This window comes from Ascaphus truei, chromosome 1 (genome assembly GCF_040206685.1).
Source record: "Ascaphus truei isolate aAscTru1 chromosome 1, aAscTru1.hap1, whole genome shotgun sequence".
NCBI lineage: Eukaryota > Metazoa > Chordata > Amphibia > Anura > Ascaphidae > Ascaphus > Ascaphus truei.
In genome coordinates, this window is record NC_134483.1 from 540,575,983 (window position 1) to 540,592,830 (window position 16,848).

Below are 16,848 nucleotides of genomic sequence, written 5' to 3' on the forward strand. Positions count from 1 at the left end.
GGTGGGTAGTCTCTGCTGAGTCGCTCTGGACCAGGTGACCAACTCAACACCTTCCAGAAGAACTAGGCATTCTTTAATGCCCTTTAACCCCCTAAATGCATATGGTAATCCCAGAGGGGTGTTACACACATTATACATCAAGCATAATGGTCCTGCTGGGAACCAAATCGCTGAAATATTATCTAACAAACCAAATGCCATCTCTGCAAGAACTACTGTACGAGTGCCGTTCATCTCTACATCGATCTATATCTATATCTATGGAACATTTACGAGAATGACAAATCAAACATTAGATTACATCAGAATACCAGTTAGAAATATTAGCGAGGGTTGTGTGACCGAGAGACACCATGTCCACACAGCTCTTCACAGTAACACAGGAAGAATTTTGCATACATGCAACTGGGAAGAAAAGGGAGTTTAAATCAGCAGTTCATACGCGAGTCACTTATGGGCAAAAATAAAAATGTTGTCTGCAAATCATAAGACCTCCTGCAAGAAATCAGAGAACTCACGGAAGAAGATGGCCCTCCATATGGTGCCCAGCAAGACCAAAGTGATGTTCAACAAAATGTATCAACTCCAACAACAAAGATCAAAATAAATTATACACAACTAGAAGTTGAATACCAGGTCTATCATAGCCATGAATGCCAGGTCTATCATAGCCATAAATACCAGGTCTATCATAGCCATGAATAACCAGGTCTATCATAGCCAGAAAGTATGGATGGATGGGAACCTTTCAAATGAAATCAATAGGAGAATGAAGATGGCATGGAGCGCATTTGGAAGGAACAAGTCAATTTTTGAAGACAACCTTCCATTGTGCCTCTAAAGGAAAGTGTTCAATAAGGTGTATTCTGCCCGTGCTCACGCATAGGTGGGAAACGTGCACCCTAAATGGGAAGAGCATCCAGGAGCGTCAGCCAACTGAAATAAGTATGGAGATAAAGGCAGGAGAAATGGGTTACATAGTTACATAGTAGATGAGGTTGAAAAACGACGTACGTCCATCAAGTTCAACCTATGCTAAATTTAGACAACAGATACTTTATTCTATATCTATACTTACTTATTGATCCAGAGGAAGGCAAACAAAAAACCCCATTAAGGGGAAAAATTAATTCCTTCCTGACTCCAAGAATTGGCAATCGGATTAATCCCTGGATCAACATCCTTCCCATGTATACTTATTTGGTATATCCCTGTATACCTTTCCCATCTAAAAAGATGTCCAACCTTTTTTTGAACAAATCTATTGTATCTGCCATCACAGTCTCCATGGGTAATGAATTCCACATTTTAACTGTCCTTACTGTAAAGAACCCTTTCCTTTGTTGCTGGTGAAATAAAAAAAACTGTATCAAAAGCCTTTGCAAAATCTAAGTAGACCACATCAACTGCATTACCCTGGTCTAAATTCCTACTTACCACCTCAAAGAAACAAATAAGGTTAGTTTGGCAAGATCTATCCTTCACAAATCCATGCTGACTATTACTAATAATTTTGTTTTCCATTAGCTATTCCTGAATATTATCCTGTATTAAACCTTCAAGAAGTTTCCTCATTATTGAAGTCAGGCTTACAGGTCTGTAATTCCCCGGTTGTGATCTAGCTCCCTTTTTAAATATAGGCACCACATCTGCTTTACGCCAATCTTGTGGTACTACGCCTGTGGAAATGGAGTCATTGAATATTAAATATAATGGTTTGGCTACTACTGAACTTAACTCCTTGAGAACTCTTGGATGTATGCCACCGGGGCCAGGTGCCTTATTTACTTTAATTTTTTCAAGTCGCTTATGAACTTCTTCCTCAGTTAACCAATTGGTCATTAATATGGAGGTTGAAAGTAAACAACAAAAAAAGTCAGTAACATCATCACAAGGGTGAATCCATTAAAATGGCGGTGGGCCGGACAGATCGCAAGAAGAAATGATCTATGGACGAAGATGGTACGCAATGAGATTCCATGGGATATCAAAAGCTGAACCAGCTGTGTCAAACGGCAGGCCGCAGGGGTTAGAAGCAAAAGGTGACACACAGTGCTTTGCACATCATTACCCAGAATCCATGGTTGCAGTAGAAGCATTGTAGGCCGAGATAATGGGGAAAGGCAGATTTGTGGACCTTTCAGACATATGAATGTGCTCACAAGTGATATTTAGTGTACAGTGTAAGGGTCACGTCACTCACCAACACTTTCTTTGTATCTGGTCAATACCAAATACAGGTAGCTTTTAGGAAAACAGAAGCCCACTTAGGTTACCATTGCTGACCATGACAAAGATCCAACTTCCTGCCCACAAACTGCTCAAATACAGCCAGAGATTATTTTGCTTTCTATTATAAATGAGAAATCTGTATGAAAACACGAAGACTGTCCCTGGGAAAGCATATCTGTAAGATACTCTTACAGTAACACTACTCACGCTGACTGACTGCTGTAACACCTGGCAAAAGGAGAGGCTCCATATAGCAATCTGTAAACAGCAGTCACATGTGCTGAATTACTGACAATCAGGAAGGTGAGGTTCCACTTAGCCCGCCGAGGACAGTGCTGCCCCCTCTTTCCCAGAGACCACTTTGCCCTTCTTAATCCCCTCCCCGCCCCCGGAACACGGCGCAGTCATGGTGTTTTGTATGATTTTACAGTGTAATTAAACAGAGGGTGTACAGAAGATTTGCCTAAGCAAGAGAAGACCCCATATAGACGAGCACTCACGTCCAATGATGGGTGGAGAGAATAATAATAATAATAAATACATAACCTTTATTGCGGTTATAGAATAAAATAATGGTGGACAAACAAAGACATGTAAACATCACATGGAATAGATAAAATAAATTAAATTGAGCGCTCAATATGATGCTGGGTCACTATATGAACCCAGTTGGTATAGTATTAGTGCCAAGACCCTTAATGTATTCAGGTCTCATAATCGATGTCGTGAGCTATAGAGACTCGATAGAGGAGCATAGCGGCTATAGTAGGGTAGCGTATTATCCTGATAAGGGTAGCCAAAAAGCCCAGTATAATCAGGCTGAACTACCAGCCAGTGTGGACAGGCCGGATTGGCAAATATCAAAATGTATTTGGCATCGATGTGGTCTTTACCAAATACAAACTACTTGATTAGGTTGTTAGTGTATCACAAAATGGCCAGATTGGTGAAACCAGGTCTGCTAAAAACAGTGGGGATAAACAGGTTCAGTTTTCTATTAGAACTATATTTGATCTAAGCGCTGATTAAGTATACACATCTAGTTTATATGTAGGTATAACGCCTTGTGTATATGTTGGGGTCAACACTGAGTCTGTTGGTAGTAACTGTAGCGAGTTTTCTATGTAGACAGTAGAGCGTTGCCAATAACAAATTCTAAATATCACTCTGGGGGTTGGTTTAACTCATCAGTATCAACCCATAAGTCTATTAGTATAACCAGAGAATCTATATGAATATAAAAGGTCTACCACAGACGCGCTGAATGGTACAGCCACAACCTGCTACAAACAGATGGGTATGCGGACGTCACGGTGATGCGCACCGACGTAGGTTTCGCGCTTTATAAAAAGGCGCCTCCGCCGCACGTAGATTAAGTAGCCTCTCGTTGCCATGGTGATGCGGACGCGTCTAGGAACTTCAGTCCCATTTATCATGCGGGACTGAAGGATCTCTCAGTCATATGTTTGTCATAATGGACAGGCAGGCAAGTTATCAGTCCTGAGTACACATCTCAAGACTCTTGTTAAGTACGGACAGTGGTATGTTAAATACAAGTGTTCAGTGTGGCCAAAATTATTGGAGAAAGCAGAGACAGTGTTATACATATTAAGTATATTATTAAGACCCCAATGAAAACACCATGTATAGGTGATAAGACCAAATGTGACCTACTAGCTGAAGTGTAAAGTGTTTATACATATATAGAAGCAGATGGTCACATGGTCAGTTCACCACAAGGTACAGGTCCATATTGAACATGGGAGACATATGTTGGGGAGTAGTTGAATGTTGGGGACAATTACAAACTTAATGGTGTCCGGATATAGGCCCCAAGTAGATTTAGGATTGGGTAAAAAGAATCTAGGGTGATAAGAGTCGCGATTCCAAAAATAGTGCGGACCAGTATTTTAGCTGTATGGGAAAACATTGAGTCCCTGTGGAAAAAGAGTACCCAAAGTATCGATCCAACGGGCCTCATTCTTCAGGAGTTCTTTGTCCCAATTGCCACGACGTACAGTCTCTGGGAGATGGTCAATCCCTTTGAACCTAAGGTTAGTAATGTCCCCACCATGCATACCATTCACGTTTGGCCATGGGCGTTTCCAGTTTATTTCAGATGGCTCCTACATGCTTAAGTACTCGTCGTCTTAGTTGGTGGGTGGTCTTCCCAATGTATTTTTTGCCACGTGTGATTGGACGATATATTACCACACTTCTGCAGTTAGTGAATTGTCTCATCACGGAATTTTGAGTTATTCCAATTGCTGACGTTTTTCGACACATGGGCACATTGGCTTGCGCAGCATCCTTGGCACTTGTAGTTACCTGGTGTTCTATTGGTCAACCAAGAGCTTTTATCTAGGGGTTCAAAGTGGCTACGTACTAGCAGGTCCTTTAGATTGATGGAACTGCGGCTCGCCATGGTAGTCTTAGGTTGGAGGACCTGACACAGATCTGTGTCCTCCAGAAGGAAATGCCAGTGGGACTGCAGAATGTTATAGATCCGCTGCCATTTGTCCCGCGTGACAAATGGGACTGAAGTTCCTAGACGCGTCCGCATCACCATGGCAACGGGCGGCTATTTAGCCACCTTGAGAAAGCGTGCAACCACACAAAACGCACGTCGGTGCGCATGCAGCTGCTGCCCTTGTAGCTATTCATTCAAGCTCCCCCATTTTATCTGTCAGGCTTCTTGCATTAGCAAGCATGCATTTAAGGTTTTTTCAGCCTGTACTATTATCTTATCTGCTCCTGCCTTTCTACACCAATTGTATTTAGCCTTTAGAACTTTTCTAGTATTATCTGTATTTACTATGGGTGTCTCCCTGCTTGCCAAACTCCCACTTGTCCCCATTTTACCCCCATGACCCCTTGTTATTGCCCCTTGCCCATCTATTCTATTTAGTTTGTTATCTGTTTCTTGCCTTTCGTTCCATAGCCCTAACAGCAACTCCTTGCTGACCCTGAACACATGGTCACACACACCATTATTTCCCTCATATGGAGAGAAAAAAACTGCTTCATAAAAGAATACCTATAAAAAAAAAAATTAACAATTAGTTGGGTAACTATTTTGATTTTGGTTAGGGTGTATACAAGATTGTAACTGGTTAAATCTAATTGGTATGTGAAAAAAATAAATAAATAATGCATCATGGAATGGAACATTTGGTCTCGGCCGTCTCGCCGCATCCAAGTCCCCGCCGGCATTGGGACGCAGAAGGACCCTACGCCGCAATCGCTCCCCGCTTCTACGTTAAGGTAAGTTTCAGGGTAGGTGGTTCACTTTAGGGGTTTTAGTGGTTCGGGAACGGCATAGGGCAGGGGTGCTCCGGTCCAGTCCTCAAGCCCTCCGCAACAGGTCAGGATTTCAGGATATCCCGGCTCCAGCACACGTGGCTCAATCAGAGCTACCTGCGTTGAAACCATGATATCCTGAAATCCTGACTGGTTGGGGGGGTTTTGAGGAAAGGAGCCGAGCGCCATTGGCTTCAGGCAAGTATATTTTAGGTACAAGGCTAAGTTTTTTAGTGTAGGGGTTGTAGCGTTAGTAAGGTAAGGTCTAAAGTTAGGAGCTTCTGTTGGCGGCGAAGCGATCAGCATCTGAGGGTCCCGGCGGGCGAGGTCACTTGCAGCTAAACGCCAGCGGTCACGGCGAAACGTCTGCGACCAAAATGTCCTAGGCCGATATATCCTGAGGTTGGTTCCGGTGGCACAGAACAGAGCTTTCAGGGCAGGCAGAACTGCCCCCTTTACCAAGGCGTGATCAAACATTACCAGCCCCCTCACAGCTAAACTTACATCCAAATAAACCTCGCACAGCTGTAGACCAGGGGAGTGCAAACTTTTCCTTCTGCGTCCCCGTCTGGCCTGTTCCGAGCTTGCGCCCCCCCCCCCACCCCTCCTACCTTGCCGGTGCATCAAATGACGCTCCGGGATCACGTGACCCGCGGCTTCATTTGACGTATGTGACCCCGCTGCGTCATTTGACGCCGCGTTGCCATGGAGACGCGTCACAAGCGTCTGAATCACGGTAAGTTTTCTTGTTGCAGAGGCCTCACGCGATCCCCGGCATTTATTTTAAATGCCTTGGGGAACAGCACGCGACCTCTGCAACCGCCCGCGCCCCCCCAGACAAATCTCCCGCCTGCCCCGGGGGGCGCCCCCCCCCCCCCCCAGTTTGCGCACCGCTGCTGTAGACACAAGTACACAGTCTTAGAAGGCAAATTTAGTGCTGGAGAATTGTAGGTTGCTAGAAAATCCTGTTAAATTTTATTGGATCAGTATTATCTGTTCCTTGTATCTACACTTAAGTGTCTACCAAACTGGTCTACAACTGAAACGAATTTATGTAACGTGGCAAAGCTTACATTCAGTCGTTCTAATGCCCGCTTTTGTAAACGCAATAGTAATTGTCTTTTATTGTAAGAGAAATGTACTGTACATTCATTGGATGTTGTGATGCTTCTTTTATGGACTTCAGTTATCCAGAGACAAAATGAGAGATGAGAGCGCTTAACAAACCCTGCGGCTGGTTATATGTTCTAATATGAACTTGGAAACGAAGGGCAAACATTACAAAGCATCCAAACCCCGAAGAGATGCACTCGGTAAAAACTATTTTATTTGCAAGTCAAATTAAAAGGCCGAGAAGACGTCACAAAGCACACTCTTAAAAACAGGTTACCTCAGGGTGCCTCCTGTCAGAGCCCTGGCTGTGAGGGCCTTGGTCACAAGGCAATTTGGTAACTCACTTCAAGAAGGGACCAGTATTGTTTCAAAAGATCTACACACTAATTTAATCTAAGAACTCCTCCTGCTGATTGACTCAACGTCATCTGAATTTACACTTCTCCATGATAAATAAGGCTATATAAGTATTGGAACTATTTGCACTATAGAAGAACCCTAAAAAGGGAGCCTGCAGGAGACACGGATAACATGTAACAAAACCTACATTTTTAAAATATAACTAGCGCTCTACATCACTCCAAAAATGCGCGCACACACCCCAATGTGTGTGTGTGTGTGTCTGAACTTGTCTTCATTTCGTACAGTCCAGTTTGCAGAATTCTGCACACATGCAGCCAGAGCTTGGATGCTAGAGGAGTGGGAGGGAACACTTCATGTAATCCAAGGTCCTGCAGTGTTTACTAGCTTTGCAAACTGGCTACCAAAAGGAGATGCCACAATAGCAATGAAACATACAATACTGTATGCACTTTTACTCCACAACCAGTACAAGCAAAGCTCTCTCTACACAACCAATCAATCAATGTTTATTAGCGAGCCGACTTCCCAAAGTTCTCACAGCACGGATCAATAAGGCAACGGAGGCTACTGCCCAAAACGTGCAGAGGAGAGAAAGAGACAATGGTATGTATGAGATGCACACAGTCCAGATCATCGCTTCATTTATTCCATCATTGTGTTACTGATCCCTTATGTAAATAAGACTAATCTGTCTGAAGAAATGACATTATAATACTGGATTAGCAGAGAGTTTGTAAATCAGAGTTCTTGGTGTTTCCCTGTGCCCGAGATACATTCAGATTGGAAGATCCCGGGGCAGATCCTTTAACCCTTTGCGGTCCAATCCATTTTCATTACGTGCGCCAGTAACTCTAATTGAATTTTCGGGGGGAAAAAAAACAAATACAGCTTTTTTTTTTTTTTCACACACACCCTCACAGTGCACACTGCGCAGCACACTGCGCAGCACACTGCGCAGCACACTGCGCAGCACACTGCGCAGCACACTGCGCAGCACACTGCGCAGCACACTGCGCAGCACACTGCGCAGCACACTGCCCCCCTCCTACCCCCAGTGTCAGCTGCCTGTGGAGGATCGGTGCGGGGAAGGAAAAGGAGAGGGGGAGAAAAGAGAAAAAAAAATCGGTGCAGGGCTGGGGGGGTGGGCATATCAGCGCAGGGCTTTGGGGGTGGGCAGATCGGCGCAGGGCTTTGGGGGTGGGCGGATCGGCGCAGGGCTGGGCGTATCAGCGCAGGGCTTTGGGGGTGGGCGGATCGGCGCAGGGCGGATCGGCGCAGGGCTTTGGGGGTGCGTGCCCGAGCGTGCGTCAACAGAGTACAAGAAGTAAAAGCGGCAAGCGCGAAGCGCACAGCACGCTCAGCGCCAGCGGGGACGCAGCCTTAGGCTGCGATTATAGTAGGCGCAACGCTGCATGCGATTTCGTGCGCTGGGAGAACAAAGTGCAGCAGCTGATAGGAGCCGGCCACTGTGCGTGCAAGTGCGATGCAGAGCAACCGCGCGGCAGATTTTTCAAAAGACCAATCATTTTGGTGGGGTTTTTTTGTGTGGCCGCGCCACGTGAGTGGGTCAGCCAATGAGGGCGAACCAGCCTGGTGACGCGTAAGCCCCGCCTCCGCCACCCCAATCGCCATGCTCTCCGTCTCGCCCCTACTATAATCTTAGCCTGGTATTCTTTGCCGGCTGTGACAGCTCTGACGGTGCCGGCACCAGAGGCGTTTGTAGAAGATGTTACACAAACGCAGCCACACAAAAACGGATGTCATGATGTGGTGTGTACAAGAAAACCGAAGTACCGGCTGAACAAAATATGAGGCTTTCTTCACAATACATCTTATTACATTTCCTGCAGATATCAGTGTGCCTGGCACGCTCCTACGCGGGTTCTGCCGGTGGCGAGACCAGCAGGCGCAGGAGGACCACTATTTTTCAATGTCAATTTTTTTTATTTTCGTCTTGGTGTGCAATAATTCTATATCAGTGGTTGAAATAGCTTTCTGTGAGTAGGTCACTGGCTCTGCACTTCTTAATTCCAAGCTGTGCTGAAAAGCTGTGTAATGTGATAGGCATAAGCTCATAGGAATCCATGTTACAGCAGCGGTCCAAACTGACTTTTTAATTAGTAATTAGCCAAGTTGCCAATCAATTTGTTCTCCTGTGATCAATCGGCAAAGATTCAGCTCGGGGGTTCACTAAATGACTGTCAGTGCAGCAGAAGAGAACCAAAAGGTGCAAAGTTCTGTGGGGAAGATCATGTGACCAGGCAGTCACTAGATACAATTGGTGCACCGCTAGAGAGAGAGGGCAGGCCTCAAAGGGGTGTGCCAGAGCCTGTTTCAGAAGGGGAAGAGGATGTGACTTTGTAAATGGTTGCTATAGAAACAAAAAAAATGTTTGTTACATTATAATACATTCGAAATGTAATTCAGAGCTATAACTATATTCTCATAGTACAGAACTGATTTATTAAAAAGCACACGTAGGATATTGCTTGGTCTACAGCTTTAAAATGGACAAAAAGCAAAAAGAGTGACACACTGAGTGCTCATTTGTTGCATGCCATTACCCAGAATCCCTGGCTGCAGTGGAAGCACTGTATGCTAAGACAGAATGGGGGGAGGCAGGGTTGCAGACCTGTCTGAGACGTGTAAATGTGCTCACACGCGGGATTTTTACTTGATATAAATCAGTTTAAACTGTATCATATTTTTGTGTCACATCTATCCTGTGTCACACAGCACTAGCACTGGCACTGGCTAGGCAGGGACAGACATACATACTTGTATCTCGTAGGCGTGCAAACAGGAGTAGTCGAAATCCAAATGAAAAAACGCTCCAACGCACAGCCAAAATAGAGTGGGTCCCAAGCAGAAATAGTCAAAATAAATCTTTATTGGTCCATATTAAAAAAACGGAGGTAAGTACCCTCCTACGCGTTTCGTACCACACTGGTACTTTATCAAGGAGTCAGGAGGTACGAAACGCGTAGGAGGGTACTTACCTCCATTTTTTTAATATGGACCAATAAAGATTTATTTTGACTATTTCTGCTTGGGACCCACTCTATTTTGGCTGTGCGTTGGAGCGTTTTTTCATTTGGATTTCTACTGCAAATGTGACCTCAAATACACAGCAGTAAACAAGGAAGCCTTCTCCTGTGTTCCCTCTTTAGTATGGAAAGTTAATCTGCAAGACCAGGCCACGCTGACCAGGCCACGCTGACCAGGCCACGCTGACCAGGCCACGCTCCACACAAAACCAAACTCTGTCAATCTTTCAAGAGAGCGCACGCAAGAGAGGAGCACATTTCTGGATACCTGATGGTTTATAACACATAGCGGTAGCTGCCACAAGGAAATACCAAAACACCTTACATCTCTAGCTAAAACTGGACAAACAATGTAGTATAACGGTTATTAGCTGTCACATATGTAGGAGACCGGGCAGGTGACAAGGCATTTATTCTCATGTTAATACAATGTGTGAAAGTAGTTCTTTGCTGAAAGGGAACTACAATTATTGAACAGCATTATATATTCCTATTGTTGCCTTCTATTATTATATAGCACTGAGGTGCTCAACTCCAGTCCTCAAGCCCCTCCCCCCACCAGGTCAGGTTTTCAGGATATCCCAGCTTCAGCACAAGTGGCTGCCGAAGACTGAGTCACCTGTGCTGAAGCAGAGACTGATTGCGCAACCTGCACTGAAGCAGAGACTGATCGGGCCCCCTCTTCTGAAGCAGGGACTGATTCAGTCACCTGTGCTGAAGCAGGGATATCCTGAAAACCTGACCTGTTGGGGGGGGGGCTTGAGGACTGGAGTTGAGGACGCCTGATATAGCAGACTGTGCACTGAATATACTTAGGGGCACAGAAACATCTGCCTTTTTCTGCATTATGGTCTGACGGGCGCATTAACGGTCACTCATGAGAACTTGACACAATCGCCTTTTCTCGCGGTTCTCCGAGATCCTGGACATGCCGCGGTTAGAACCATGATATAAACTGCAGGCACCTCCAGTGTACAAACAGCAGGTGTTTGCTCCAATGAAACCGGTTAGATCCGTACAATAAGAAGTTTGGCGTGTTGTGGAAACACCGGGACCGGGTTATTCACTGAACTCTCTGCTCTGTCACCGCTGGAGCTGTGAACACCCCCATTGTAACTCAGCAGGGCAGGTACAGAACAGATCACACTGTAATGCAAGAAGCCCACGTGAAGGGTCTCTGTATCCTGCCCTGTCTCGCTCTCCCAGCGGCAGATATGAGATCACTGGCTTTAACACAGGGAAAAATACCTCACTGTCAGAGCAGGCACTGAGCTGTCTCGCTGACAGCATCTCCTCCCTGCTTCTTCACAGGCTGTCTCATCCCCTCACTTCTTCACAGGCTGTCTCATCCCCTCACTTCTTCACAGGCTGTCTCATCCCCTCACTTCTTCACAGGCTGTCTCATCCCCTCACTTCTTCACAGGCTGTCTCATCCCCTCACTTCTTCACAGGCTGTCTCATCCCCTCACTTCTTCACAGGTTGTCTCATCCCCTCACTTCTTCACAGGCTGTCTCATCCCCTCACTTCTTCACAGGCTGTCTCATCCCCTCACTTCTTCACAGGCGGTCTCATTCCCTCACTTCTTCACCAGCCTACATTCTTGCTGGAGACCACTACAATCCACTCCCATATTACAGCTACCCAGCCCCCGTCTCACACAGCTTAACTCCTGTCTGTCTCCAGCATCTGCTCTGGCTACCAAGCACTCATAACAGTGGCCTGTTCCTCTCCTTAGTGGCACAAACAGGAGACATATACTCTCTCAGGCCTAGAGTCTCTCAGACCTCGGACTGCCCCATTCACTCCCTATGCCTCTTTGCCGTCTCTTCTGTTCTATGACTATCTCTTGTCTCAGGATGCCCTCCCTTCTTTAGCATCTCTTATTTCTGGGTACCACGGACTAAATATCTTGCTGCCCCACTCCTCACTGTCACTATGCCTGTGCCTAGTCTGCAGTGAGAAGGATGCTTGTTTCTCTATTACTGTCTATTATTGTCACTGTCTCTCCTGTCACTGTCATCACCATTTTCTATTACTATGTATTCTAGTTGTCTCCTGTCTGACCATCTCTCCCCCTCTCTAGGGGTCTCTCCTCTGTCTGACCATCTCTCCCCCTCTCTAGGGGTCTCTCCTCTGTCTGACCATCTCTCCCCCTCTCTATGGGTCTCTCCTCTGTCTGACCATCTCTCCCCCTCTCTAGGGGTCTCTCCTCTGTCTGACCATCTCTCCCCCTCTCTAGGGGTCTCTCCTCTGTCTGACAATCTCTCCCCCTCTCTAGGGGTCTCTCTTCTCTCTGACAGTCTCTCCCCCTCTCACTTTGTTTCTCTTATTTCTGTCACTCCCTTCTGACCCCTCCTGTGACTGTCACTCACTGACCCGTCATCCTACTGTTTTATTATACAGACTTTCCCCTGCAGTCTAGTCTCTTTTGCATGGTTGTGTCTCTGTGTAGCTGTATCTCCGGTCTCTTCTAATACTATCTACCCTCCCTCTACCCCCCTCTGGCTGTCTCTTCCCTCTCTCTGGCTGTCTCGCTGTAATACACACTCTCTGTAATACACACTCTCTCTGGCTGTCTTCCCCCCTGCCCCCCAGCTATCTCTCCCTCTCCCCTCTCTCTCCCTGGCCCTCTCACCACCTCCCTCTCTCACCCTCTCCCTGGCCCTCTCACCACCTCCCTCCCCCCCCCACACACCCCACACCCGCTGTCTCTCCCCCTGGCTGTCTTTCTATCCCCCCCCTCTCCCTGGCTGTCGCTGTCCCTCACTGGCTGGCTGTCCCTCACTGGCTGGCTCTCACTGGCTGGCTGGCTCTTCCTCCCCTCCCTCTCACCGCAGTGTAGGACCGATACACGCCGGCTCCGTGCTCTCAATTTCCCGCAGGATCCGCTCATGTTCTGCCGCCGCCTCCGCACTCTCCAGCGCCGCCATGTCCGCGGGACCCCGCCCCTTCCCCTGCGTCACACGGCGTCACCCCGGCCAGCCCCTTCGCCGCGTCACGCCGCGTCACGCCGCGTCACCGAGCGACCCGCGCACTGCCTCACGGGAGTTGTAGTTTTTCACACCTCTCCCTGCTCCAGATGGCCTGGCATGCAGTGTGCTTAGCATAGATTGGAGGAGGAAAGGATGAGAATCAGGAGGGCCAGTCAGGACAGGTTCACTTCTCATATATATCCATGAGCAAGCCGCAGACATACTGGTTCCCGTGTAAGGAAATGCTGGTGGAAGTATTGGGTGAGGTTAAGTTAGTATGAAGGTTCCCCAACGCAGGGGCGCTCTACGTCGGTCCTAAAGCCCACCCCAACAGGTCAAGTTTTCAGGATATCCCTGCTTCAGCACAGGTTACTCAGTCAAAGAGTGCACCACCTGTGCTGAAGCAGGAAGTGACTGAGCCACCTGTGCTGAAGCAGGGATATCCTGAAACCCTGACCTGTTGGGGGAGGCTTGAGGCCCGGAGCTGAGCACCTCTGCCCCAAGGGATGCCCTAAAATGCAAAGCTCTGCCCCCCCTCCCCCCCAGCACGGGACACCTCACACAATGAGCATTTTATATATATTATTAGAACATGCATCAGCGGCCTTTTCAAAGGGAACGAATAGATTTATCCCCAGAACACACAGTGCTCCTTGGATCGTTATTATCAAAGGCAGAAATGTATCACTTTGCATTTGCTGACTGCTTTAGCAGTAAGAAGAGCTGCCGACAGATTTCCAGGGGCCCAGGACTAGCCTTTCAACAGCCCCCCCATCCCATCCCGTGTCAGCGGTCTTGTGTACCCCCTCCTCTATTTCCCACCCTCTTCCCATATACTTCTCCCCCCCTGTCTAACTCTTACCCCCTCTTTCTCACTCACTCTCTATCCCCCTCACCTCTCTCTTCCTCACTCCGCCTCTTGCACCCCCTCTCTCCTCTCAATCTCTCTCCTTCCATCAATTTCCGCCCCACTCAGTCCCCCCTCCTCACACTCATTCCCCCCACAGCCACACACACAATCCACCTGCAATAATTACCCTCCCCCCACAAAAATACATACAAAAAACACAACCCCCAAATACAAAACCCCCACCCCCTCGAATACAACCCCCCCAAATACATTCAAAACCCTCACCCACTAAATAAATACAACCCCCCCCCTAAATATATACAATCCCCCCACAGCCTAAATACATACAACCCCCACAGCCCCCAAATATGTAAAAAAAAAAACTCACTCCCCAAATATAGACAAACTCCCCCAACCCCCAAATAAATACAAAACACACTCTTACCTTGGGGATGGTCTCAGTCCTCTGCTGCTCCGGCTCTCCCCAAGCTGCTGCGGGCTTCCCTCTCTCCCACAATATTCGGGCCTGCTCACTCCCACGCTAGTTGTGCACCTAAAGCCACGGCCATGGTCAGCGCTTAGCCGCTGACCTGCGATGAGGCAGCGGACTTAAGCCCCGGCACCCTGTATGAGGGCGGCTTTAGGGGGCGCTTCCGCAGGCGTGCGGAGGCGGAGGAGACATTTCAAATTAAGTTTTGGCGCTGAGGGGAGCGGAGGGCCGGTCACGTGAGCGGTTCACCCAATGAGGGCGAACCAGCTCCGTGACGTCACTGGCCCGCCCCCAGACATGCCCCCAGACGGCGCGTGCTCTAAGGCCAGAGAAAGCACCCGCTTTCCCTCAGCCTCCGCGCACCTCCGCATGGGAGAAATCTCTATGGACTCAGCCTTAGTCAGAGAGAGGCCCTGCGCGGGACAGTGAGGGAGGCCCGCAGCTGGGGAGAGCCGGGGCCCGGCGGCTGGACAAAGCAGTTGCCACCGGGATCCGGCTCTCCCCAGCTATGGGACTCATTCACAGTCCCGCGGCGAGCCACTCTCTCATGCCGATGAACGCCGGAAACTGGATCCAGCTTCTGGGTGCGCCGAACTCAGAGAGAGGCCCAGCACACTGGCTTCATAGCAAGGCCCTGCATGGGACAGTGATGGAGGCCTGTAACTGGGGGGAGCCGGGGCTCGGCGACAACCAGAGGCCGGGCTGCAAGGCAAAGAAGACCTCTGGCCGGGCCCCATGCAGCCACCGGGCCCAGGACACTTCTCCCGGTTTGCCCCCTTTCGGCGGCCCTGGTAGTAAGAAAGAAACGAGAACACAGACATTAGCAGTGGCGTTAGTACACCGTTAGGGACCCTCGGGGACACAATTAAGTAGACCCTCCCTACTCGTAGGCAGCGGCCGAGCGGCATCCCAAGTTACTGCGGGGTCAAATGCACCCAGATGCAGTTAGAGGGAGAGGGGGTTGGCCCGGTATTAAAGGGGTTGCACCCCATATGGCCACCCCGTGACCTCACCAGGGAGGCAAGGGGTTAACTGGACTGCAGTCCAGGCATCAGGGGAGAATGCCAAGTTGCTAAGGTGGAGCTTGGCCTTGCAAGAGTTGGAGTTTACTATTCAACCCAAAAAGGGTAGTGAAAACAGCAATGCTGATGGACTTTCACGTCAGGACTATCCCTCTGAGACTGAGTTCATTAATGGTGCCAGCAGTGCCCCACTCCCCGTTAGGGCCAGTGGGCCACAGGTCACCCATTAAGAAGGGGAGGTGTAGAGGGAGAGGGGGTTGGCCCGGTTTTAAAGGGGTTGCACCCCATATGGCCACCCCCTGACCTCACCAGGGAGGCAAGGGGTTAACTGGACTGCAGTCCAGGAATGTGGCTTACACCTTGTCATGTCATAAGTCCTGTGATCAAAAGTTAACTGCCCTGATTGTTTACCCAAACACTAGGCACCAAGTCCTGATCAACAGACTCTAATTGTTACCTGAGGGTGGAGGAACATCAAACTGGAGTGGTTTGTAAGTGTTATGTCTACACCTACAAACAATGAAGCTCCTGGCAGATACTTCATTTGGTAGACGGGTCGTCGCCCCTGATTTAATTATGGGGCTACAGAAATAAGATCCTCAGAGTCCCAGTACACATGGGCTAACTAGCTGGGGGGCATGTGTTAATCTGTGTCTCCACGTTAGGGATTGGATACAGATAATTGTTCAACAATAGTCTGTATCCAATGTTAAGAATAGGGTTACACAGGTATATAAACTGTGTCAACCCTACAGTTTGTAGGAGTTCTTCTTCTGATACCATCTTGAATGTCACCGGATTGCTGGAGAATTGCTAGCTGATACTTCTCCATCCCCCAACCCTAAGTAAGTGTTACCTTCTTGTCTGTTAATTGTACTATATTGCTGTGTTCACCTTTTTTAAGGAATAAATATATTTTATTATATCTAAGCCTCGTTCAGTTCAACCCAGATATTTGGTGTTCATTATATCTTGTCAGAAGTTACAGTGACAAGCTCTATAATTTACTGGTGGCAGCGTCAGGATTGAACTGAACCTGTATTACAGTGTACTGTAATTACCCTGTAATATAGTGGGAACTCGAAGGGAATTGCGAGTTCCTGGGACTAAAGATATTGAACACACAGTAGTGCAACAGTTAACACAAGTTGTAACACCACCTCACTGCTGCGACCGTGAACCATGAGCGAGGCTGAAGGCTCATCCAAAATGAGGACCCGAGCTCAGCTGAAGGACAAGTGCCGTGAATATGGACTGCCCTATGAGAACCAGGAGGTCGCAGACATGGTTGACGCAATTGGTGACTATGAAGCCCAGCTTGCAGAGCCTCAGGATACGGCTCACCTTGCCCTTATACAGCCACCCGGAGATCAGAGAAGGAACCCAGTGCCGGGGCGGCGGAATCCCGGGGAGGGAACGAGTGCACCTCCCGGGAGCAGTGCAACAGGAGGGGTACTG

The 16,848-nt window shown here is 48.1% G+C and overlaps 1 protein-coding gene across 6 annotated transcripts in view; it reads right to left on the reverse strand.

The window, feature by feature from the left end:
- Positions 1 to 13,023, reverse strand: part of EXOC6B (exocyst complex component 6B) — a 434,433-nt gene extending 421,410 nt beyond the window's left edge. For all 6 annotated transcript variants that reach the window (XM_075573299.1, XM_075573282.1, XM_075573265.1 and 3 more), the window contains exon 1: positions 12,889 to 13,023. In XM_075573299.1, coding sequence (XP_075429414.1) covers positions 12,889 to 12,986 — 98 coding nt within the window. In that variant the 5' untranslated portion in view covers positions 12,987 to 13,023. The remainder of the gene's footprint in view (positions 1 to 12,888) is intronic.
- Positions 13,024 to 16,848: the final 3,825 nt, after the last annotated feature.